At 43.0% G+C, this 26,276-nt stretch overlaps 1 protein-coding gene across 1 annotated transcript in view; it reads right to left on the bottom strand.

The window, feature by feature from the left end:
• The window catches only part of SUCLG1 (succinate-CoA ligase GDP/ADP-forming subunit alpha), a 38,160-nt gene extending 16,044 nt beyond the window's left edge, over positions 1 to 22,116 (bottom strand). The window contains exons 1-5 of the mRNA XM_066267487.1: positions 21,916 to 22,116; positions 14,615 to 14,718; positions 8,653 to 8,769; positions 3,283 to 3,495; positions 3,081 to 3,138 (exon numbers count right to left, since the gene is read on the bottom strand). Of these exons, the coding sequence (XP_066123584.1) occupies positions 3,081 to 3,138; positions 3,283 to 3,495; positions 8,653 to 8,769; positions 14,615 to 14,718; positions 21,916 to 21,973 (550 nt within the window). The 5' untranslated portion in view covers positions 21,974 to 22,116. The remainder of the gene's footprint in view (positions 1 to 3,080; positions 3,139 to 3,282; positions 3,496 to 8,652; positions 8,770 to 14,614; positions 14,719 to 21,915) is intronic.
• Between the last annotated feature and the right edge of the window lie 4,160 nt (positions 22,117 to 26,276).

Below are 26,276 nucleotides of genomic sequence, written 5' to 3'. Positions count from 1 at the left end.
TGAGAGAAAAAATGTCTCATAAAAGAAACAAGAAATATGGTACAATATCAAGTTGAAATTGATATATATTTTTATTAACTCAATACAAATTGGAAAGCCACTACACTACTGTACTGCTATCATATTATATCATGTATGTCCCAAGAAATACCTAAGGCAGGGGTCGGGAACCAGATGTGGCTCTTTTGATGGCTACATCTGGCTCGCAGACAAATCTTTAATAAAAAAAAAAGTTAGAAAAAAATAAAATAGGCCCTGGCCAGTTGGCTCAGCGGTAGAGCAGCCAACCTGCAGGAGTTGGCGTGCAGGAGTCCCGGGTTCGATTCCCAGCCAGGGCACACAGGAGAAGCGCCCATTTGCTTCTCCACCCCTCTCCCTCTCCTTCCTCTCTGTCTCTCTCTTCCCCTCCCGCAGCCGAAGCTCCATTGGAGCAAAGATGGCCGGGGCGCTGGGGATGGCTCTGTGGCCTCTGCCTCAGGCACTAGAATGGCTCTGAATGCAGCAGAGTGACGCCCCAGAGGGGCAGAACATCACCCCCTGGTGGGCATGCCGGGTGGATCCCAGTCAGGCGCATGCGGGAGCCTGTCTGACTGCCTCCCCGTTTCCAGCTTCAGGAAAAAATAAATAAATAAAATAAAAATAATAAAATAATGTTAGAAATATAAAACATTACAATCCATTCATTTCCTACCGCTCACATTCATGGTTGTGGGTGGCTAGAGCCTATCACAGCTGTCCTCCGGGACAACACCAAATTTTTATTGGATAATGCATCAAGTACATGGGTCATTGTATGGCTCTCACAGAATTACATTTTAAAATATGTGGAGTTCATGGCTCTCTCAGCCAAAAAGGTTCCTGACCCCTGACCTAAGGGATCAAAAAATCGTTCCTTTCCCTAAACTATTAGCTTAAGGATCTTAAGACAATAAAGCATCTGAGGATACTAGCACAGGTATCAAAATAAGAAACAGCCAGTATATATAACCATCTTTTCTCTCCTCACCTCAAAAATTTTATATCACGTACTTTATTCTAGGTGAATTCATTTTAAAGTCCCTATTCAAAGGAATTAAAAGCAGTGTTCCAAAGAACTTGCCTTATCAATGTGTATGGCCATTCAGAGAACCAAAGTCTAAAGTGGTGGTTTTCAACCTTTTTACACTTGGGAACAGGCGAAAATAGGAGGACTATTTTGGGGACCACTAAGGCAGAAATCACCCTGAGCATAAGCAAATTCAACTATGATCACTGGGGCTGTAATCTTCACACAGTATCAGGGTGGTTAAATTCTTTCACAAACTGGCACAAAATTTCTGATGGACTGGCAGTTGAAAAACACTGGAAAGGCCTTTCCTTACCTTCTTAACTTTTTGGTTTTTAGGTTCTGGGGCACATAGGAAAGCAAAGAGTAATCAGAAAGATAACTCAGCACTGGGCACTTCTTCTATACTCACCTCAATTCTACAGCAGTAGCCATTCACAGCAGACCAAAGCTTAAAGAATACTCAGCCCTGGCCGGTGAGCTCAGCGGTAGAGCATCGGCCCGATGTGTGGAAGTCCCAGGTTCGACTCCCAGCCAGGGCACACAGAAGAAGTGCCTGTCTGTTTCTCCACCCCTCCCCCTCTACTTTCTCTCTATCTCTTCCCCTCCCGCAGCCAAAGCTCCATTGGAGCAAAGTTGGCCTGGGTCCTGAGCATGGCTCCATGGCCTCCGCCTCAGGCACTAGAATGGCTCTGGTTGCAATGGAGCAACGCCCCAGATAGACAAAGCATCGCCCCCTGGTGGGCATGCCAGGTGGATCCCGGTAGGGCACATGTGGGAGTCTGTCTCTCTGCCTCCCGGCTTCTCACTTCAGAAAAATAAAAGAATACTCGAATATGACAAGAGCATCAGTAACTAAGTGGGTCAGGCCCAGTAGAACTCAGATGGTCTGGGATTCCCTCAGCAATATCCTACTGGCATCAGGGCTGCCAGCTCTAGACACATTAATAATAGAGAGAAATCATGACGTTTAACCCAGTCCTGTAAACTACAGTCGACATTCCCTTACTATGTTGATCATTTTTAGTATGTAGAGTCATAGCTTATAGATAAATTACTGTAATCATCTGTTAGTGTGGAGAAACGGTATACCTTAGTTAGAGTTAGGTGTGAAGAGTACAAAAAGAGGTATAATGGGCTTTGAAATGCTAACTTAGTTATTACTTCAAGAACTAAACAGGCAGCATGTGACACCCAAAAGGGCAAAGTAATTACAGAACAGGATACAGAAAAACTGACAATAAAAATATTCACATATATCTGACAAAGAATTTGCATCCAGAATATTTATGGAACCCCCATAATCAACAATAAAAATATAATCCAATAAAAAATAATGTGCAAAAAATTTAAACAAATAATTCACCAAAGGAGATATACAAATAGCCAGTAAGAACATGAAAAGGTGCTCTCTACGTCATTAGTCATCAGGGAACAAAGCCACGAGGCACATTCCACTCCCAGCAGACTGACAATGCCAAATACATGGGAAGACACAGAACAACTGGAATGCTCCAACACTGATGGGGAAAAGGTAAAAATGAACACCCACTTTGCAGAACTATTTCACGATTTCTTAAAAAGTTGAACATACTTCAACCCTGTAACATAGCAATTCTATTCCTAGTTATCTTACCCAAGAGAAATAAGAACCGTCCACAAGACATGTACTACAGCCTTATTTATAACGCTCAGACTTGGAAAGAACCCAAATGTTCATCACAGGGAGAATGAACAAATTGTGATACAGTTAACAAGATTACTTGGCAATAAAATGAAATTAACTATTGATACATGCAAACACATGGAAGATTCCATGGCATCCAAACAAGAAATAAATCTTTTAAAATACCCCCAATATAACTTCATTAATTCTATCACAGCTTCTCAAACTCAATTTATTTCAGGATATAGAACTGATTCACTACAAAACTTCCTTAGTAATTAATATAAATTTCACTTACACAGTCACAAATTCTCTTTGTAAGTTCTGAGGGCAAAGAGTTCTTTTTTAATCTATAAAAAACATACTCACCAATTCTTCCTTTCTTGTGAATATGGCCAGGCATGATACCAATTTTACATTCTCCAGGCTGAAGAAAGTAAACCATAGTTTCAGAAAGTGGAAAAAAAAATTGTAACTCACAGGTCACATACACAAGCACAGTTGGACTGATCCAAAGATAATCAGCCTGTGAGTGGCTACATCTGAGCTTACTTTTCTTTTTCACACTCACGTTGATGACTCCGGGGCAGTTTGGCCCGATCAGCCTTGTCTTCCCCTGGCGCAGTATCTTGTGCTTGACCCGGACCATGTCCTGCTGTGGGATGCCTTCAGTGATGCACACGACCAAGGGTATTTCCGCCTCTACGGCTTCATCAATGGCAGCAGCAGCAAAAGGAGGAGGGACATAAATGACAGATGCTGTTGCTCCTGTCTGTTCTTTAGCCTGAAACCAAGAAGCACTGTATTATTGTTTAAGTTATAAACACTGAAAAATGAACTCAATACCATGATTTTAATAATGTCTTAGGGTCATAAAAGGACATAATTAGGAGATACGGCATGTCTTCAGGGCCTCCTCTCTGCCCCTTGGGAATGTCACTGAAGTTAAAGGTCCTGTTACATCCCTCAAGAGATGGCATATCAGTAAACCTGAAGGCACTGCCTGATATGTGTTTGTGTCCCCTCATGTTCACGGTGCTACAAGGCACTGTATCGCCTATTCAGTACCAAAGACCCTGGCCCTGGCCGGTTGGCTCAGCGGTAGAGCGTCAGCCTGGTGTGCGGGGGACCCGGGTTCGATTCCCGGCCAGGGCACATAGGAGAAGCGCCCATTTGCTTCTCCATCCCCCCCTCCTTCCTCTCTGTCTCTCTCTTCCCCTCCCGCAGCCAAGGCTCCATTGGAGCAAAGATGGCCCAGGCGCTGGGGATGGCTACTTGGCCTCTGCCCCAGGCGCTAGAGTGGCTCTGGTCGCGGCAGAGCGACGCCCCGGAGGGGCAGAGCATCGCCCCCTGGTGGGCAGAGCGTCACCCCTGGTGGGCGGGCCAGGTGGATCCTGGTCGGGTGCATGCGGGAGTCTGTCTGACTGTCTCGCCCCGTTTCCAGCTTCAGAAAAATACAAAAAAAAAAAAAACCCTTGGCCTCCTCGGGAGAAAAAGGGTTACTGAGTCCCTGAGCCTCAGAACTGACACTCAAACATCTGTTTAAAAATATGTTATACCTGATAAATATAAGAGACAGCAAGAGTAAAATGTTTTTTTAGCTGACAATTTTTACTCTAAAAGCACATTTATTAGAAATAAACTAAAAAGCACGTGTATAGGTGGCCACAGAATGAGAATGTGGCTGAAATAAACATTAGGGTGTGCTCTACAATACATCACCCTTCACAATGCAAAGCTCTTAAAAACCATCAGTTTTACCATGTATCCTTCTTCCCACTTCTACATGTGGCCATGTCTCTTCCACCAAAATGGAAGATTCTTGAAGATTATCAGCGATCTCTGTGTCTCCAAGAGTATCAGCACCTATTCTGTGAGAGGACTTTATACTAGTGTCAGATAAGGCTTCACCACAACCCTACATGCTTAGACGCTGAGGCCAAGAGATAGTAAATAACTTGGACACAGTTATATAGCTAGGAAGTGGCACAGCCAAGATTCAAACCTATGTCTACCTGATTTCAAAGTGTCCATTCTTTTCAGTTACAGCAGGCCACCTACCTCCCCATGGTTGCTGGACTGAAGCCCAAGGTCACTGGCTTAAGCCCAAGATTGCTGGCTTGAGCCCAAGGTTGCTTGCTTGAGCCCAAGGTTGCTAGCTTGAGCAAGGGGTCACTGGTGCTGCTCCTCTCCCAGTCAAGGAATGTATGAGAAGCAATTAATGAACAACTAAGGTGCCACAACAAAGAATTGATGCTTCTCATCTCTCTTTCTCCCTTCCTATCTGTCCCTATCTGTTCCTCTGTCTCTGTCTCTCTTGCTTAAAAAAAAAAAAAAAAGGCTACCGAACAAACAGATACAACAAGGGAGCAGAGTGATTCTCTACATTCCCAGAGACTTTCTTTTATACATCCCTAATGAAGAGATATCTTGACAATGACAGAACATGGTGAAAGGATGCTGACAGATCAACCACAAATGATACCAGGGGTTAAAAAAAGAACTCTGTTCTAGGTGGTAACAGAGAAAGAGGAACAAAAGAAATAAAAAGTAGGCTGGAAGTCAGATCATAGGACTTAGGTATTTTATAAAAAATATATCCCACAGGCCCTGGCCGGTTGGCTCAGCGGTAGAGCGTCGACCTGGCGTGCGGGGGACCCAGGTTTGATTCCTGGCCAGGGCACATAGGAGAGGCACCCATTTGCTTCTCCACCCCCTCCCCCTCCTTCCTCTCTGTCTCTCTCTTCCCCTCCCGCAGCCAAGGCTCCATTGGAGCAAAGATGGCCTGGGCGCTGGGGATGGCTCCTTGGCCTCTGCCCCAGGCGCTAGAGTGGCTCTGGTCGCGGCAGAGTGATGCCCCGGAGGGGCAGAGCATCGCCCCCTGGTGGGCAGAGCTTCGCCCCTGGTGGGCGTGCCAGGTGGATCCCGGTCGGGCGCATGCGGGAGTCTGTCTGACTGTCTCTCCCCATTTCCAGCTTCAGAAAAATAAAAAAAGAAAAAAAGAAAAAAAAAAAATATATATATATATCCCACAGCCTGAACAGGCGGTGGTGCAGTGGATAGAGCGCTGCACTGGGATGCAAAGAACCCAGCTTTAAAAGCCCAAGGTCGCCAGCTTGAGCACGGGCTCATCTGGTTTGAGCAAGGCTCACCAGCTCGAGCCCAAGGTCACTGGCTTGAGCAAGGGGCCACTTGTTCTGCTGTAGCCCCCTGGGTCAAGGCACATATGAGAAAGCAATTAATGAACAACTAACGCACCACAATGAAGAACTGATGCTTCTCATCTCTCTCCCTTCCTGTCTTTCTGTCCCTATCTGTCCCTCTCTCTGATTCCCTTCTCTGTCACCAAAAAAAAACAAAAAAAAACAAAACAACAACAACAACAAAAAACATCCCACAATTCTCTAGTTCTTAAGGCTACAAACACTGTCAGAAGCTGGAATGTACTAGATGGAAGGTATCGATCCTACTCATTCAGAAAGCTACTTGTAAGAACTGAACAAGCAAGAAATAAAGAGTATCTGTGAAACTTATGAATAGTCTAAACATCATATCTATTTGTATCGTGATGAATAATAAACAAACTGCTTACCAATAAAAACTTCCTTTAAAAGAAAGAAAAAAAAAGGCTCATGACAAAAGTCAAAACTACCTAGAGGAATTATGAAAACAGCTCCTCTCTATATTTTGAGGTCATGAAGGAGGCCATAATAGAATTTAAGGGGAGGAAAAAAACAAAAAATTAAAGCAAAAATACTTTAAGGTATTCTACTGATCAGAGGATTTATAATTTTTTTCTTAAGTGAGAAGCAGAGAGGCAGAGAGACAGACTCCCACATGAGCCCCAACCAGGATCCACCTGGCAAGCCCACTATGGGGCAATGTTTTGCCCATCTGTAGCCAGTGCTCCATTGGTAGGCAACAGAGCTATCTTAGCATCTGAGGAAAGGCCATAAAGCCATCCTCAGTGCCCGGGGCCAACTTGCTCCAACCAAACCATGGCTGTGGGAGGAGAAGAGAAAGGGGAGAGGAGAGAAAGAGAGAGGGAGAGGGAGGGGGTTAGGGGAGAAGGAGAAGGATGGAGAAGCAGATGGTGGCTTCTCCTGTGAGCCCTGACCGGGAATCGAACCCGGGATATCCACATGCAGGGCCGACACTCTATCACTGAGCCAATGGGCCACGTCCTATAACTTTTTTTTAACTCTTTAAAATACAATACACTTAAGAGTATACACACATGTAGTATGCTTTATTTTCAAGTTTAAAATAAAATGAAAAATTTAAATTTGAATAATACTGGTTTTTTTCTCACATCTTAGGATTCAAAGCATAAATTAACTTTATTTTGAGGTTAGCATTCTGAAGAGATTGTCTATAACTTTGTACTTTAAAAAAATACAATACTTAAAACATGCCCTAAAAGAAAGGAAGGGTGGTATATATTTCTTATCATTAATATTTTATCATTCTAGAGTACTTAGTTTATTTCCTATACAGTTATTTTTTAAATTAAATAGTCAAGCAGACTAGGCAGTGGCACAGTGGATAGAGCATCAGACTGGAACACGGAGGACTCAGGTTCAAAACTCCAAGGTTGCCAACTTGAGCGCAGGCTCATCCAGCTTGAGCATGGGCTCACCAGTTTGAGCGTGGGGTCAGTGGCTTGAGTATGGGATCATAGACATGACCCCAGGGTCGCTGGCTTGAGCCCAAAGGTCCGCTGGCTTGAAGCCCAAGGTCGCTGGCTTGAGCAAGGGGTCACTTGCTTTGCTGTAGCTTCCTGGTCAAGGCACATATGAGAAAGCAATCAATGAACAACTAAGGTGCCACAATGAAGAACTGACGCTTCTCATCTCTCTCCCTTCCTGTCTGTCTGTCCCTATCTGTCCCTCTCTCTGACTCTGTCTCTGTAAAAAAAAAAATTAAATAGTCAAGAATTTGTACTACCATTTGCTTTATTATTTTTTTAATTTATTGGGGTGACATTGGTTAATAAAACTATATAGGTTTCAGGAATACAATTCTGTATAATACATCATCTGTATATTGTATTGTGTACTCACCACCCCAAGTCAAGTCTTATTCCATCACCATTTATGCCCCTTATACCCTCTCCTATCTCCCCCTCAACTCCCATTTCCTTTAAAATACTATTATTTTTGTATCTATTTATGTAAGTGTACAAAGAAATAACACATGGCTTAAATTAGCTCTCTATAAAGGCAAAAACTGAGATGTGGAAAACACTATGAAATTTAACTTTACATACCTTTATATCATCTGAATTAACAAAAAATTAAAGTTTAAAAACCATTTTAACAAATCAGCAATTTGGGGAAAAGACTAGAAATCTGTGATTTGTCAATCTGAGTCGACAGCTCAGTTTTTCACACAGAAACACCACACTACTTACTCTGAGCCATGCTAAGCCAGCCACTTACCAGCTGCAAGACAAGGGGCTAGACCCGTCAGCTGTCCGCACTCGTGATATACTTGTCTTTAAAATGGAAATAACAGCACCTGCCTCAGCCGGTTATAGCGAGGCCTGGATGAGGCAACGTACAAGCAGCACCTAGCACAGTGCCTGGCAGAAAGTGCATGCTCGGAAAGAGTCAGGGAGGGACTGACCTGCGCACTACGAACACCCTGGTAGAAGAAAGGATAGCCAAAGTAACAAGCCAGCTGGAAGGCAAGCCACGGCACTTCTTCCCTGAGAGGTGATAGGTGCCCACCAAGTGACACAAGCTGTGGAGAAGACATCCTGAGCACGTGTGACTAAAGTGAACCCGGTGGCTTTCACTGTGATTTAAACTCTCTAGGTCACGGGATTTTAAAATGGCAAGTGACTCTCCCAAACGGGACACAATTAAGATCTCTACCCAAAGTATGCTCACTCTTCTCTGCTTTTCTTTTCCTGCCACACTCAGGTAGCATCACTTACCTCCTTTACAGTATTGAAGACCGGTAAGCCCAGATGCGTCTTGCCTCCTTTCCCTGGAGTGGTTCCTCCAACAACTTTGGTGCCATAGTCCAATGCCTGCTGGCTATGGAAGGTGCCCTGGGGAGAAAAAGTACAAGACTCCTAAGACAGGCTGGGAACCTAAAGGCAATAATCTTCAGTAACTTGGAAAAGGAAAAGAAACAAGTGAACTACTTCTCAGAGTATTAACAGTAACATATATCCAGCACTCTCATCAACTTACTAAACACAGCTTTAAACCATGAAGCAAAAGAAGCCTCTGCAAAGCTAAAATAGCTGTTTGTAAATTTTAAAAAAAAAGAAAACACTGGGGGAGTCCTCTTTTTATTCCATTTTCAAATTTGGCTGAGAAACACCCTCGTATTTACTTAGCATACCGTTTTCTGTATTCCTCAGCTCCTGATATCCTCATACCTCTCTTTACTCAATTTAAAATCTACAGTCAGTCACATTCACACAGCAACCTCGGCTCTCTCTCATTTCAACTTACACATCCAACTTACACTTAAGTCACAACTTTCATTAAATCCATTCTCCATCTACTCTAAGATGGCACTCTGGAAGCCAGACAGTAGCCAGAGAAAAAAGAAAACCATGCTAACTGATCGCACTTTAAATTACTGATGACTAACCATAGTGAGCCCTTTACGGAGTCCAGACAACATCCTGTTTCCCTGTCCATACACCATACACTCCGTTTCCAACCTCAGCCCTGTGGACATTTTTGACACATTTCTTTGTTATGGGAGGCCATCCTTGCCTGTTTAGCAGCATCCCTGGCCTCTACTCAGTGGATGCCAGTATCACACCCTCTTCCCCATTGCAATCAACTGTGACAACCAAAAATGTCTCCAGGGAGTAACTGATTCTTTTTCACTACGCTTCTGGGGCTCTACCTCCCCGGGGTTCCCTGTTCTCTTTCTCTCTCTCCTTAGACTTCTTTTATCTACATGTGTGCCCCTAAATATGATCTGACCCCTTATAATGGCAATAAATATCCATATGGCTACCCCCTCCCATTCACACACAACCCACACACATACACATAATCTAGCCCAGACCTTTGCCTCAAATTCTAGACTCACACTGTCAACTGCCTATCTAACATCTCCATTTGGAGCACTAGTAGGCATCTCAAAGGCACAGTGCCCAAAACGGAGTTCCTGTTCACACCCCTCCACAGTCGACTCATCTCAGTTAGTGACAGCTCCACTCCTAAAGGGTGTTCAGACCAAAAATACTGAAGTCATCCTTGATTCTTCTCTTTCTCTTACATTTCACATCAGATACATTAGTAATCGCATTGCCCTATCTTCGAAATAAAACTGACATCTCACCCTTTCTATGGCTTCTGCCTTGGTCTAAGTCACCATCAACTCTGGACAGAATTTTGCCCTTACTCCCTTTCAATCTATTCTCAACACAGCAGCCAGAGGTTGTGTTAAAACATAAGGAAGATCATGTCACTCCTCTACTCAAACCTTCCAGTGGTTTTCCATCTCATTCACAGTAAAAGCCAAAGTCCTTACACTGGCCTGCAAGTCAGTCTCCAACCTGCCTCCCCATCTCAGAACCCCTGACCTACCTGACCTCATTCACTGTTCTCCCATTGCTCACTGCACTCCCGTCACGGTGGCCTGCAGCTTCCACACCCACCAGGCACATCCCCACCTCACAGTCTCGCTGTCCCCTTTGCAGCATCCCCAGCCTCCACTCGGTAGAGGTGAGCACCACGCTCTCCTCCCCACCATGGCACTGCTCCTACATAACCCCGTGGTTCATTCCCACATCTCCCTCAGATGGACTCAGAGGTCAGGCTTCCCCTGACCACATGATATAAAGTCCTCCCTTTTCCCATCCCAATCACCACTGACTCCACAAACGTATACACATTCCTCCTTTCTCTGGTTTATTTTTTCCATAGCATTTATACTTTCTAACTTACTCACTGTATCATATAACTTGCTCATTAATTTTGTTTCTCTCTTCTGCAACTAAAATGTAAATTCCATGAAGGCAGTGATTTCTGTCTACTTCGCTCAATGCAAGATGGCACCTAATAGACAGCAGTCAACACATTATATACAGTAGGCTCTCAGTAAGTACTTATTGAAAATTCTTTGGGTCTACGTGGTCATTCCACAAGGACCTAAATATACTGACCCAACTACTCAAATTCTATTAATGGCATAAAATTTAGTGCCTTAAGAGGAACTCAGGAATCTCCTAATTCAACTTCTGCATTTTTCAAACCAGGAAACTTAGCCCCAAGCACATGAACTGACTTGTCTAAGGTAAGTGATGGAATTTTGGAAAGAACCATAGCCCTCTCTTCAAAGCTCTGCTATTTAATGTATACAAACCCTTGCTGGTCTGCAGTGACAGAAACAAACAAAAAAGAAAACAAGGAAGACAGGAAGAAAAGGAAGGAAGGGAGAAAAGGAGGGAGGGGAGAAAGGAAGGAAGGAAGAAGGGAGGAAGGGAGGGAGGGAGGGAGGGAGGGAGGGAGGGAGGGAGGGAGGGAGGGAGGACGGTAGGAAAAGAAAAATCTCATTTAAAAAAGTGAGAACGTTTATAAATTTTTATAGCAATATTATGCTGTTACGATTTTTCTTCTATTTTGCAAAAGTATTGATCTGCATTAGACTGGCAAGTAAAAACAAACACCCAAACTGGTCTTTCCTTCTAGATTGTTTGAGAAGCACTGCTCTAGTCTGCACTGCTGGATAACATCAAATGACCCAATTTTTTACTCCCAATGTAGTGCTACACAGGAGTATTTCCTGTTATTAATCTTATTTTCCTTAGTTTTCCCATTATTACTAGCTAGTGCATAGTTAAGAACCAGAATAATTTTAGCGGCCATATAAGGCAGTATAAAAAATTCCATCATTGGAAATCTGCACTGTTGAAATCCACTCTGAAATAAAAAAACAGCTAATGAGATAAAATGCAGATTTTCTATGAAGATAAGATCTAAATTTCAGACCTCATCATTACCTATAATATCAGAATCTCAACCAAGAAATCTAATTCAGTGAGATCAGTGAGAAACAACACAATGGCAGGAAACTGAAAGACAAACCAACATTTAGGCTAACCATCATCTAATTAGAGACAGTTCCAAATAGTGCTTACACCATGGACAACAATTCTTTAAAAAAAAGGTCAGAGGTTAATGTCATAAGATCATATAAAGTTTAGCAAACAGAAAAACAAAATTATACATAATAAACTTACGGGGGAATCTGGTTAACAAAATATTTGGTTATATGCTAACAAAATTAGTAAATAATCAAAAAGAAACTGAATATGATTTTCATTGGCACAGGATGATCAAGTGTACTTCAAATCTTAAATGAGCATCAACTTTCTTTATAATGTATATATGTTATACTTTTTGTGACACTCATAAAATATATGGCTATCAAAATAAATAAACAAATTTTACCTATAAAGATAATTTCCAGCCTGACCAGGTAGTGGTGCAGTGGACAGAGCGTTGGACTGGGACAGGGAAGACCCAGGTTAGAAACCCCAAGGTCGCCGCTTGAGCATGGGTTCATTTGCCTTGAGCACGGGCTCACCAGCTTGAGCGCAGGGTCACTGGCTTGAGCATGGGATCATAGACATGATCTCATGGTTGCTGGCTTGACCTCAAGGTCGCTGGCTTGAGCAAGAAGTCACTCACTCTGCTGTAGCCCCCTGGTCAAGGCACATATGAAAAAGCAAACAATGCACAACTAAGGAGATCAAGGAGCCACAACGAAAAACTGATTCTTCCCATCTCTCTCCCTTCCTGCCTGTCTGTCCCTATCTGTCCCTCTCTCTGTCTCTGTCACAAAAATAATAATAATAATTTCCAAGGTTTTGTCAGTGTGTCTTTTTTGGTTAATAATGGCTTTTTTTTTTAAGATAGTAGAGAAACAGGAAATAAGAAAGTCTACTGCAATTCATATTTTTGTGCCCAGTTATTTCAGAAACAAGCCAAAAAGCATAAGGATACTTGACAACAACCTCCTAACCAAATTCATTTTTTAAACAAAAAGGACTACGTAATTATAAGCAATTACTACAGAAATTGGATATTTTGGTATCATCCTCTAGATCAGGAGCTAGTAAGCTATAGCCTGAAGGACTGACCTGCCACTTAATTTGTAAATTAAGTTTTAACACTGACATGCAACCTTGCCCATTCACTGCCATATTGTCTAGGTGACTTTTGCTGCTGCAATGCTACTGAGTAGCTATAACAGAGCGGCACAACCCACTAAGCCTAAGATGTTTACAACCTGGCCCTTTACAGGAGAAGTTTGCCAACTCCTGCTCTAGATTACCAAAATACTGCAGAATGGACATGATAATTCTTTACTTATGGAAAAATCAGTAACTTTTAAACTACAAAAAAAAACCATTAACTGCTTATATCATGCCACTTCTCCTTTAGTAATAAAGAGAGGGATACTTTGAATTATGACACATGATTATCATCTAATTGACTTGGTAATATTTCCTCATTAAAAGGAATCTGTGCATTTACTATGGTGGAAATACAAATTTGTACAAATCGGGGTTTTTTTGTTTGTTGTTTTTATTTTTTTACAGGAACAGAGAGAGAGTCAGAGAGAAGGATAGATAGGGACAGACAGGAATGGAGAGAGATAAGAAGCATCAATCATCAGTTTCTCATTGCAACACCTTAGTTGTTCATTGATTGCTTTCTCATATGTGCCTTGACCGCAGGCCTTCAGCAGACTGAGTAACCCCTTGCTCAAGCCAGCGACCTTGGGTCCCAGCTGGTGAGCTTTTTGCTCAAGCCAGATGAGCCCACGCTCAAGCTGGCGACCTCGGGGTCTCGAACCTGGGTCCTTCCGCATCCCAGTCCGACGCTCTAACCACTGAGCCACAGCCTGGTCAAGCTGTATAAATGTTTTAAAGGTCAACTTAGCAGTAGCCATTGAAATTTTTAATACACAGAAACTATGGCACCCTATTTTACTTTGGATAAGCTATTTTATAGACATTTGTATGATGTATATTATATAGTGTACAATGTGTTTTACATATATGTACATGTTTATATGCATATATACAATGTATATATACAATACTGTATATGTTGTAGAATAAGCTGTAAAATGCACATTATATATGTATACATATGTTTGTATGAGCAAAAAAAATATCTGGAAGGATACATGTCAGGGTGAACAGAAGGAATTCCAAGAGAGGAGAATGGCAGCAAAGAGGGAAAGGAGATTCTTCCGTTGCATTTTATTATGGAATCACACTGCAGATTTACTTAAACTTATGCAAATTCTATAACGCAGGCAGGGGTCAGGGAGAGAGAATAAATATAAATAAATGAGATTTATACAAACTACATATAAATACAAATTAAAATGCTTCTGGCAATTCTTCCCGTTAGTCTCCTCCAAGACCACTTCACAAAGCGCAGATGATGGGAAAAGCCAATGTGCCGCTGGCTCAGCCTGTCTCAGACCCCATGAGCCTCCTGGGCTTGAGCATGTCCCCACACTAAAGGCAGAGCCATGTGTAACAGAGTATTTTTTGTACAAGGCCTAACACAAGCCGTCTCCTTCACCTAGTGTTTGATTAAGGAAGCTGTGATCTGTTCCCATGCCCGAGGAAAACCAGTGGTGTTACACTTGCTGAAAGAGAATATGAGGGTTTTCCACATAATATAATTCTCAGGAGGAATTTACAAAGTATATTTAAACACAATTTTCACCTTATAGGCTGCGTACAGTAACTAACTTCCTTCTAAGAAACTCCACTGCTGTACAGTATCACTATTCTTCAGCAATCATGTATTACAATTCCTGTTATATTAAAAAAATAGAAATTAAAAAATTTTTGCACCGCTAGAACACATCTTTTTATAAAATCTTGAAACACATACCTGTTTCCCAGTGAATCCCTGGCAAATAACCTTAGTGGTTTTATCAACATAGAGATGTTTCCTGGAAGCTGTATAGGAACAATGCCGAATTCCATTCTGTTGCACTAAAAAGTAAAGCAAATATGACAAATTATAATTTTTCTAAACTTATGCTGGACCATCAACTGCTTGTAGTGACAAAAAAAATTCCTCTAATACAGGGAGCTATCTTGTGATCATGACAACTATAAATGTCACTTTTTAAATGAGACACATTCAAGAAACAAACAAAAACAACACTGTTCTATTTTTCAGAATCCCCTTCACACCAGATTTCTGATGCTCAGGAAAACTGCACTGAAAATGCGATGAACAGCAGCTCACCGCAGTCTTCCAGCCCCTTGGTACTGCTCACCCTGTGCAGTGACCCTGACATTCTAAAGGGGATCTTGGGAGATCTATGGTATGCGTGTGTGGGTATGTGGGTACACATGTGATCTCTTCATCTCCTGTAATGGCAGGCTCATCAGACCTAGTTTCAGGTAAGCTAGAGCTAACAGACTATGACCTTTCAGCCAACCCCAAAATACACATTCACAGATAAGGAAATGAAATTCCTGACCATACTCTGTCCTGACAAGAAACCTGGATGATGCCAGACAAGGTATCATTGGTACTAAAATGAGAGGATGCTAGAAAAATCAAGCACATATCCCAGTTCCTGGGATTGTTATGATCATTCATTTATTTGGTCAATATTTGGAAGCACCTATGCCAAGCCACAATGCCAAGTGACAAGGATTAAGAGCTGAACAAGAGAGTACTGGCCCTCAAAAACCCACAGCCTGTCTGAGCTAACATAAAGTGGGCCATACTGCACAGTGTGAAAAGCATTGTCCCAGGACGAGGCCCTGGACATCTGGAGTAGATAACTCCCCTAACCCAAGTAAATCTGTGTATCTGTGTGTATGTGTGTGTGTGGGGGGGGGGTCAGGGAGAGTGGGGAGAAAGTGCTAGAGAGGGTAGGGTTAAGGAAAGATTCCTCATTGGAGCTACCTTCACATTGAGCCCCAGGCTACAGCAGTTCACTCCTAAAATCTAATATTTGACCTCCCACCTCCTAAGAAAAGTAGTTTGTGTTTCTGCCCATGGCTGCAATCTCTCAGGAACTAAAAACTCTCTTCACCTCTGCCCTACTCCTAGCCCATGCAACCAAACTTGGGTCCCATACCATCCAAACTGATATGTGCACCTGCACTGAAGACAACTAGTCACAGGAGGTCCTAAATAAGGAATCGCTGACCATTACATCCCTCCTTTTCTGGTACACTGCTCTAGAACATATAGGTTAACTGAGTGAAAAACACTAGCAATCAAATGGCCTCTGAATCCCTGAGAAAAACCTTGAGGCACCAGCAAGCCACGACAGTATTCCATAATCGCTTCAATGCTCTTTCCATCCTAGAACCTCACCCCATACCAGAGGATGAATCCGCCCTGGCCCTTCCCACCACCCACACTCTCCCAGCTGCCTGGGCTATGAAGAGGACCTGACGGCCAGCTGCCCGTTTCACTTCTTCTCACATTAACTTCCGCTTCTCTGACAGCTTCCGGTGACATGTGCTCCAGCTAGGGCCAATGCTCAGTCTCCTGCCACTCAACGCCACCATGGCACATGTAACGACTAGTGCGCATATTGAACGTGTACTGTTACTAAATCAGTAATAAGTGGGTGCACAGAAAATGTGTGAATTTCAGGACAAGAGGCAGGGTCTGAAAAAAAAAAAACACTTAGGCCCTGGCCGGTTGGCTCAGTGGTAGAGCGTCGGCCTGGCGTGCAGAAGTCCCGGGTTCGATTCCTGGCCAGGGCACACAGAAGAAGCGCCCATCTGCTTCTCCACCCCTCCCCCTCTCCTTCCTCTCTGTTTCTCTCTTCCCCATCCGCAGCCGAGGCTCCATTGGAGCGAAGATGGCCCGGGCCCTGGGGATGACTCCTTGGCCTCTGCCCCAGGCGCTAGAGTGGCTCTGGTCCCGGCAGAGCGACGCCCTGGAGGGGCAGAGCGTCGCCCCTGGTGGGCGTGCCGGGTGGATCCCGGTCGGGCGCATGCGGGAGTCTGTCTGACTGTCTCTCCCCGTTTCCAGCTTCAGAAAAATACAAAGAATTACAGGCCTAGCATAATTAAAACAATTAGGTAATAATATGAAAATAAATAGACTAATAAAACTGATATACATTATGTGGGGGAAAAAAACACTTATATCAAGCAAAACGTCTTAAGTTCCACCTCTTTTAGTATGATTTGGAAAATGTCGATCTCACACCCCACTTGTCAGGAAAGGGTGGGGGAAATACATATAGTTTTGTACATCAAAGATCACAGAAATCCGAATTTCCCTAAAATCCGTATAAAGATTACACAGAAGCCCAGCCCTAAATGCTAGCTGTCCTCCAAGCTATACCAATACAGTTCAAATTCCATGCTAACTTTTTCTTTTAAAGCAAATAAAAAATAAACCAGGCAGAGAAAGACAAATACCATATGATCTCACTTACATGTGGAATCTAATGAACAAAATAAACTGAGGAACAATAGAAAAACAGGGGCAGGGTCACAGGGAACAGATGGACAGCCATCAGAGGGACAGAGGAGGAGAGGACAGGATTAAAGAAAGTGAAGAGATTGGCCAAATTATATATACGTAACATAGATACAGAAAACAGTGCAGCAGCAGCCAAAGGGAAAGGGGCAGGGTGGAAGCAGGGGGAGGGGCAGCAAATGGAGTGAAATGAGGGTGGAAAGAGACTTTGCATGGGCATAGGGGGCACGATGTGGTGTGTAGAGGGTATTTATTATATTGATTGGGACACTTAAAACCATGTCAACAGCCTGACCAGGCGGTGGCACAATGGATAGAGCGTCGGACTGGGATGAAGGGGGCCCAGGTTCAAGACCCTGAGGTTGCCAGCTTGAGTGCGGACTCATCTGGTTTGAGGAAAAGCTCACCAGCTTGAACCCAGGGTCACTGGCTCCAGCAAGGGGTTACTCGGTCTGCTGAAGGCCCGCGGTCAAGGCACATATGAGAAAGCAATCAATGAACAACTAAGGTGTTGCAATGCGCAATGAAAAACTAATGATTGATGCTTCTCATCTCTCTCCGTTCCTGTCTGTCTGTCTGTCCCTATCTATCCCTCTCTCTGATTCACTCTCTGTGTCGGTAAAAAATAAATAAATAATTTAAAAAAAAACCATGTCAACACAATAAATTAAAAATAAAACTGTTTAAGTAAAAATAAATAACTAAATAAACCAAATAAAAACAAGAAGCAGTAATGTAATACAAATGGACTATTTCACTACCGGAGAAAAGAAAGAGCTTAGAGCAAAACATACCACAGGCAGAATTAAGGCAATGACAGACTAAGAGAGTGTTTTCATAACATCTTAACAGTCAAGAAATTAACATAAGCAACTGAAAGCACCAGCAAAAAGAGACAAAAAGCCCACCAGGACAATGAATAAAGGCCATAAACAAGAAAGGCAACTGATGACAGAAAAATGGTAAATTAAATATGAGGAGATACCTGGCGTTACAAATATTAAGAAAATGAACATTTTAAACTAAACATCAAGGCAGCAGGAAGGCTGGAGACTGGCCATCAGGAAGGATTTTCCAGTGACGAAGGCTATAGCTGCCACAGCTTGGGCCACGTCCAGGGACAGTGGTGGAGCTGCCTTCTCTTCAGTTTCTTAGAAATTGGCCAGCCTGATCTTGGGACTGAGTCCCAGAAGTAGCTGAGAACACAATCCCAGGAATCAGACAAACTTGATTCTATGTGTATGCTCAGCTGTTCACCAACCATGTGACTTGAGGGAAGGTCTTTTGATCTCCCTTAGCCTCAGTCTTCCCATCTGTAAATGGAATAACAGCTGCCCACGAGGATGCCATGAATGTTGCTATGAGATGATGCCTCTAAACTGGGTAGTAAAGTGCCTGGTATACTCCCCAAATTGGATTTACATGCTACGAGAGCACAAAAGTATCTCACTTTCTAAAAAGAAAGCACACATAATTCACATTTTAAAATAAGTCCAACCAGAATTTTTACATGTCTTCATGCATATCTTATATGTTTACATGTAAATATACTAATCTATGTCTATATATGTATATACACACACATACAAGTAAATTTTGATGTGAGAAAACCAAATCACTTGTTCACGACTACACTGGTGCATTTAGATCAAGGCCATCTTATAGTTGTGGAATAAAGACTTGGTTCCTAGATGCCATGGCAATCGATACTGGTATCAGAAACATCACTATTGAGGGTCCCCTTTTCCCAACTATACCTCTAAATGTTTTCCCGACTCCAAAAACAGGCCACACAACTTAGCAAACACATGGAAAATGCAGGCAGCACCTTCGAGTAGGGTAGTCAGTCACCTTCTCAACTAAGACTGCCAAAAAATAAATAAATCAGAGATTCAATAAAGGCAGCTTATAGCAGTGGTCCCCAACCCCCAGGTAGCGGACTGGTACCAGTCCGTGGGTCATTTGGTACCAGTCCGCAGAGAAAGAATAATAAAACGGAATTATTTCCGTTTTATTTATATTTAAGTCTGAAAGATGTTTTATTTTTAAAAAATGATCAGATTCCGTTACATCCGTCTGAGACTCACTCTTGATGCTTGTCTCGGTCACGTGATACATTTATCCGTCCTACTCGAAAGGCCGGTCCGTGGCCCAAAAAAGGTTGGGGACCACTGGCTTATAGTATCATACAACATGTATTAGTGGAAAGAACAGTGCAGAGTCTACAAACTGCATTCCAGTACCCATTCTGATATTGGCCAAGAAGCATATTGGACTTATTACCTCATTTGCCAAACAAAGGCATGAAAGTGTAAGGTTCATTTTCCGACCTTAGAACACCATAATCCTGAGGTTAAAAATACTGGCTCTGGTAAAAAAAAAAAAAAAAAAATACTGGCTCTTCTTCCCATTTCTTCTAAAAGATCCAACTCCTAGGCTTATGTTTAAAATGATCTCCATTGTTTTATATGTCTTGAAAACCTTTATTCAGCATCAAAGGTGCTTATAAAAACCTTAAAACTTTCTCCTGGAAAGTTTTCCTTATTTTTCATTTTATTTTCTCTTTGTCTTCAACCAGATTATCTCCCTTTTCTGCAAAGCTATAAACTATTTTGTTTATTTGTTTTTTCACTCAGGAATTTCTAAACATTCCAGGCTGCACCCAACAGAGCTCTGGAAGATATCTGTGTTTGGGATCTTTTAATTATTTTATTGACTGGGTTTTTTTTTTTGGGGGGGGGGGCATCGATTTGTTGTTCCACTTATTTATGCATTCATTGGTTGATTCTTGAATGTGCCCTAATCGGGAACTGAACCTGGAAACTTGGTGTATTGGGATGATGCTCTAACCAGTGCAGCTACTGGCCAAGGCCTGAGATATTTTTCCTGACTCAAATAATATTGCAACACTTACAACCTTCAGTAGAAAATGTACCATCAATTAACACTTAAAAGAATAAAGAGAACAAAATTCCCTAGCATTTCTATTTTATTACTAGCCTCAGAGCCTAATTTATGACCACCTTTAAAAAAAAAGTTTGCAAGGTGGTACTGCTGTGGGTACTGTTTTTCTAATGGGAGCAAAAATGGGCTTAGAAAGGTGGCATGAGAAAGAGAAAGTATGGGGGATTTAGAGGTTTGTATACTTTAAAAACTGTAGTCTGAACTCCTCTAATATAGGAGATAATTTGGTTTAGATTTGAGACCTCTCAGACCCTTAACAGCCTGGTCACATGACAAGGATCACTCAAGACCACTCCAGCAACAGAAAGCTAAACTAGATGATCTCTTAAGGGCTCACAGTCCTGAGAATACATGGGAGGATTGCTAAATATTGCTATGGGTAAATTAAGGATCCTGATCTTATAGACATTATTCCTTTCTTCTCTAGACTCTCCTGTGACTAAGACAGCAGGCTAGGATTTTTCAGAAACTCAGAAGAGCAAAGACCCCAGGAGAGAAAGATATCGCTATAACTAATTTCTTTTTGCCTTCTGCCTACAACACCTTCAATTATCCTTTAAATTATACAATAAGAATCTCCAGAAAATTTTCCCAAAGAAACCCAACTTTTTCCTACTTGCCAAAGTTATGCCTGACTTTTGTCCTCAAGTGAACTAGTAACTAAGTGTAGCTTTTGAGCACACATCCATCTCTGCACGTTTGGAATGAAATCTTCTTAAGAAATTAATTGTCTCCTCCGATATTCAGTACGAGAAAAATTGGGACCAAGGCAGAAGAGAAGAAAACTCTTATTTTAGAGTCTCCTTCATCCCAGGTGCTTTATATAAACTGTTTCATTTATTCAGCACAATGAACCCAGATTCACTCCGTATGTCGTCATCCTTTCTAGGATGCACATTTTTTCACTTTTTAACATATCTTAAATCAGGATGCATTTGGCAACCGATGGTGTGTCACAATTTTAATTAGCAATTTCCACTGTTAATAGTAGACAAAACAATGGTGTGTCTTACAAATAATGATGGCGCAGATTCCTTAAAACATGGTATTATTTTCATGGGATTTGAAACAGAAATTTGAGAAACATTTAAAAGCGCCCAGGATTACACAGACTGTAAGGGTCCAGCCAGACTTCAAACGCTGATGTGGATGATTCCAAAGTCTCTACCTACACAACCTACCTAAAAACTCAGACTTTGAATACGTCAATAATTTTCAACAGTCAGCGTTCTTTAAACAGTAGGAACCTTGAGTATTAAGTTTTCAGGAACTGAGGGTTCACACCACCTGGCGCTGACACTGCCAATAAATTGTTTAAGGTTCCAGCCAACCCTGAGCTCCTGGAGCTCTTCTGGGTTGTGATGACCCTGGGTTCCGCATCCACTTCTCTTTGCTGACCCCACGGTCTATATTAAGGGGAATCAGAAAAGTAGAAATGCAGGACGTTTCTAGGCGAAGCACAGCCTGATCCCCCAATTTCCTACAAGCCTGATCCCCCAATTTCCTACAAGACATACTTTCCCTACCTCTAAATCCAGACTCTCACCCTCCCAAGTCCTAGGCCAGTCTAGGGGCTGCCCCACACAGCCAGCAGAGCTCCTTCCACCCAGAGGGTCCCCGACTTGGGGCCGGACTCTCGCGGCTCCCGGGCCCCCGCCAAGGTCCCGCCCCGGAGGGCCCGGCCGCGGTCGGCACCAGGACACCGGGGCCGGCGGGGCCGGGAGCTCGCAGAGCTGGAGGGCAGTCTCGGCCGAACTCACAGAGGAAGGAGCGCGACAGCAGGCGGGCGGCGGCGAGACCACTGCTACCGGAGGCCATGGTGGCGGCAGCAGCGAGAGCGGCGAGGGCCGCGGTCAAGCACCAATGACACTCCCAGGCCCCCGGGCCCTGGCAGAGGCCGAGGCTTGGGGACGAAGTGGGTGGCCAGAGCAGTCGCCTGAATTAATTCCCCTCCGCAAAGGCCTCTTTGCGGAAGCTTAGGTATCGCAGGTGGACAAGAAAAAATAGGTGACTTAACGGAGAAGTAGAAAACAACTCGGATCTCCGCCGGAAACGTGCGTCTGAGTCTACATTAATTACAACGGCGGCCTAGGAAAAGCCCCAGGCTAGGCTGATCGGCGCGGAGCATTGTGGGAAATGTAGTCTTTCGGGGACCGCACTCGTTTGTAATTTATTTGAGGGATGCGGGAAGGGAAAGAAATCAGACTCAAGAGATGAAGTGGCAGAATGAATGAGGAAACGGTGAGGCATGTGCGAAGAGCCGTGCGGAACTTCCTGTGGCCATCGGCCCATCTGCACCTCGTTTTCTTCATCTGGCAAGTAGAGGGGATAATACTCCTTCCTGCCCTTTGGTGGGATAGCTTTGCGAGGACCTGGAAGGATTACCGATGGTAACCTGCTTCTGAGTTCAAGCGAGGGTCCGGGGAGGCTTAAGGATGGGAAAGACCAAAAGCTACCTTACTGACAATTTCTTGGAATATGGATCTTTCGGTTAAAAAACCGAAAATCGTACATACAGTCCTTGACTAGCAGTAAGTGAATGAATGAGTGCCTCTTCCCCGGGGATCCTGAAGGACTGAAGTTATAGGTCAAATGTGACCTCACCTGCTTTGTATAAACGGATCGATCGCTCCTCTTGAAGCTCTTGAGAAGGAACCTTAGAGAGTCCCAGAGTCAAAGGGTAAACAAGAAATAAAGTAATACACCTCCCTGTCTCCAGTTGTGCCCCTGAGGTCCCTCATCATTATCATCAATGAAATTATAATCCTGATTCACAGTCATTTGCATTTTCCCAGAGCTGTGTGATGTACGAGTGGGATTAACCCAAGCAGATTGCCCAATATGTCCTCTATGACCCATATACTGTCAGTCCCAGGTTGGGTTTGAGTGCACACAAAATCTCTTTCTCATCTAATGGATCATGTCTTTGTCATCATTTAAATAGTGTCAGTGGTTTCCAAATAGGCCCAGTATGATTTATTTTAAATAGCAAAGTTTTTCCATAGCCTTCATATGATAATAGTTATGTTTTTAGTTTCATTTAATTAGTAAAATGCACAATGACAAAAAATATCATTTGAGTATGATTTTAATGAATTATTTCCACAAGGACAGGGATTTTAGTTTTTTTGTACACTAATGTCTCCCCAACACCCAGAACACTGCGTGGCACCAAAAGAGAGATTATTATTTGCTGAATCGAACTGAATTGATGTAAAAGAGAAATAGCATATACATTTGTTTATTGAATCCACACACAATGTTTGATGCTCTTTCAATCCCAGGTAATAACTACACCTCTACCCCAATTCCATAGGTCACTGGTGACGGTCTATTGCACCAGGCTCTACCTATCCTATACCACTCACTTTTTTATGCAGATTGATTTTGGAGTTATACATACCTGGATTCAAATTCCAACTCTGCCACTAGCTACGCACCTGTGGGTCTCAGGTTTTCTCACTGAGATGAGTAGTAAAATCCTTAATTCATAATAGTGCTGTGAACAGTTAATGCTTTAATATGTAAAGTTCTTAGTACCTTGTAAACATTCAATATCTGGTAGTTACTATCATTAAAGATAGCCTGACCAGGAGGTGGCACAGAGGATAAAGCGTCAGACTGGGATGCGGAGGACCCAGGTTCGAGACCCCAAGGTCATCAGTTTGAGCACAGGCTCATCTGATTTAAGCAAAGCTCACCAGCTTGAACCCAAGGTCGCTGGCTCAAGCAAGGAGTTACTCGGTCTGCTGAATGCCCACAGTCAAGGTATATATGAGAAAGCAATCAATGAACAACTAAGGTGTCACAATGATAAACTGATGATTGATGCTTCTCATCTCTCTCCATTCCTGTCTGTTTATCCGTCTATCCCTCTCTCTGACTCTCTCTCTGTCTCAAAAAAAAAAAAAATAGTTTATGTATTCCCATAGATAAAAATTCAAAAAATACAAAATTTTCTATTGTGACAAATCTCCCATCTACCTGTCTTCCCAACACCCAGTTTTTCCCAAGAGAAATGAATATTATTCAATTTTGTGTGTATTCTTCCAGATCTGTTTCTGCATATACAGGCATACACATATATCCATCCTCCCCCACCCCTAATCACCCTCTATGTTGCTGCTAACGTGGGAGGAATCTGGAACAATGAAGGGTTATGATCAGGGCAGGGCAGAGAGTCGGGAAACTAAGAGGGTGACCAGTGTTTCTGGTGGCAGCCCCAGGACCAGTGTCATTTTCTAAGTTAACCTGAAGTGGTCTCTGCTTTTTGCAACCAAGAATCATGACAGGTTCAAGTTAAGTAATCAGTTTTAATTTGTTGACACAAAGTCTCTTACTGTTTCTAAGGAAATAAATCGTTCGGCTATGATCACTGATGTGTGTAAGCCAATCAGATCAGAAAGAAGTGTCTGGCCAAGACTTTGGTGGAGTTCTGCCATCTCCTTGCACCAGAGTTTTGTCTAAATTCCTGGAGTGATGCCGGGGTAGAGTGAGTAAGGAGAAAAGAACATTTGGTCTTCCAACCATGCTGGCATCCCCAGATATGAACATCCTTCCATCTTGTCCTCAGCTGCCAACCCAGGCCCCTCCTGCATCATCCCTTACTCCTTTCTGCAAGGGCCCTTTTAGTCTGGCTCTGCTAGCTATCTCTGGACTCGTAGGTGCAAAAGAATCACTCAGCCCCTCCTCTGCTAATTTGGGCCTCAGGATACATCCTTGCTTACCTAGACATATGTAGCTGGACCTTTCCATCAGCTGGCTCACTCCCTTGCTTCCCTTCTATCCCCCACCCTGCCAGACAAAGCAAGAAGGCAGGCTGCCCTCTGCGTGCAAGCCAGGAAGAGAGTGCTCACAGGGAACAAACTGGCCGGCACCTTGATATGAGACTTCCCAGACTCCAGAACTGTGAGAACATAAATTTCTGTGGTTGAAGCCCCTCAGTCTGTCATGGATGGCAACCTTGTCAGGGCAGACAGGCAACAATGTGTCTTTGACTAACTATGACCATTTGCAACACTGGTCAGCACCATAAATGGACACCAGAGGCAATTATTAAAGAATAGAGAATATTAGGGATACAGTGCACCCCTAATCTTTATGTTTACTGAGAAACTTCCAAGTGCCTCTGTGTCATTTCTCTGTTGCTGCATAACAAACCACAAAAGCTCATCCTGTTTCTTGTATTCCTCAGATCTTTCTAGTGATTCTTTCAACTACTCCCTCCCTCCACCTCCATGCTGCCCAAGTGGGATAATTCCCTAGGCTTCCCCTCTTCCTCTCTAGCCTGGGGATCCTTTTCTGGTGTTGGAGACATCAGCTCATATTTTTGTCCTAAATCTAAGCTATTTCTTTGAGTTACACATTCATTTCTTGGGGCAATGGACTGAGAATGCCAAATAGAAATTAGTAAAGGGAAGAGGTATAAATTTTAGTGAGTAGGAGGGCAGAGAAAGGAAGGAAATATTGAAAGGAAGGCATCAGTTACAAAGTATATCCTCCTGCTACTATCTGGATGTGCAAAAGCATTGTGTGTATTCACCGAAGCAGTCTGACTCTGCCATGTGGAAATGGAATTTAAAAAGTCGTAGTTAGCTTGGGCTGCTATTAAAAGGTATCATTGACTGCCTGGTGGCTTATAAACAACAGAAATTTATTTCTCGCAGTCTGGAGGCTGGAAGTACAAGATAGGGTGTCAGCACGGCTAGGTTCTGGTGAGAGCCCTCTTCCGAGTCGTAGATGCAGTCTTCTTATATACTCATATAGCAGAAAGAGGGCAAAAGAACTCTCTATGAGGGCACTAATCCCATTCACAAGGATAGCCCCCTCATGACCTAATTACCTCCCAAAGGCCCCACCTCCTAATATCATCACATCGGTGTTCAGAATTTCAACACATGAATTTAGGGGAGACACACCCATTCAGTCCATTGCCTGTAGACCCAGTTCTATCAGCTTCTTTCTGGAAAAGAAACTACATTCTCAGGGAAAATAGTTACTTCTTCCCCAGTGAAACAAGTATACTTGAAGGAAAATGTATACAAGAAAGGTTAGGGCCTCTGCAGCTGACAAACCAGCCTACACCCTCAGGCCCCCTGCAAGTATCACTAATCCCTTCATA

Source organism: Saccopteryx bilineata, chromosome 3 (assembly GCF_036850765.1).
Source record: "Saccopteryx bilineata isolate mSacBil1 chromosome 3, mSacBil1_pri_phased_curated, whole genome shotgun sequence".
NCBI lineage: Eukaryota > Metazoa > Chordata > Mammalia > Chiroptera > Emballonuridae > Saccopteryx > Saccopteryx bilineata.
This window is presented reverse-complemented; position numbering and strand designations above follow the sequence as displayed.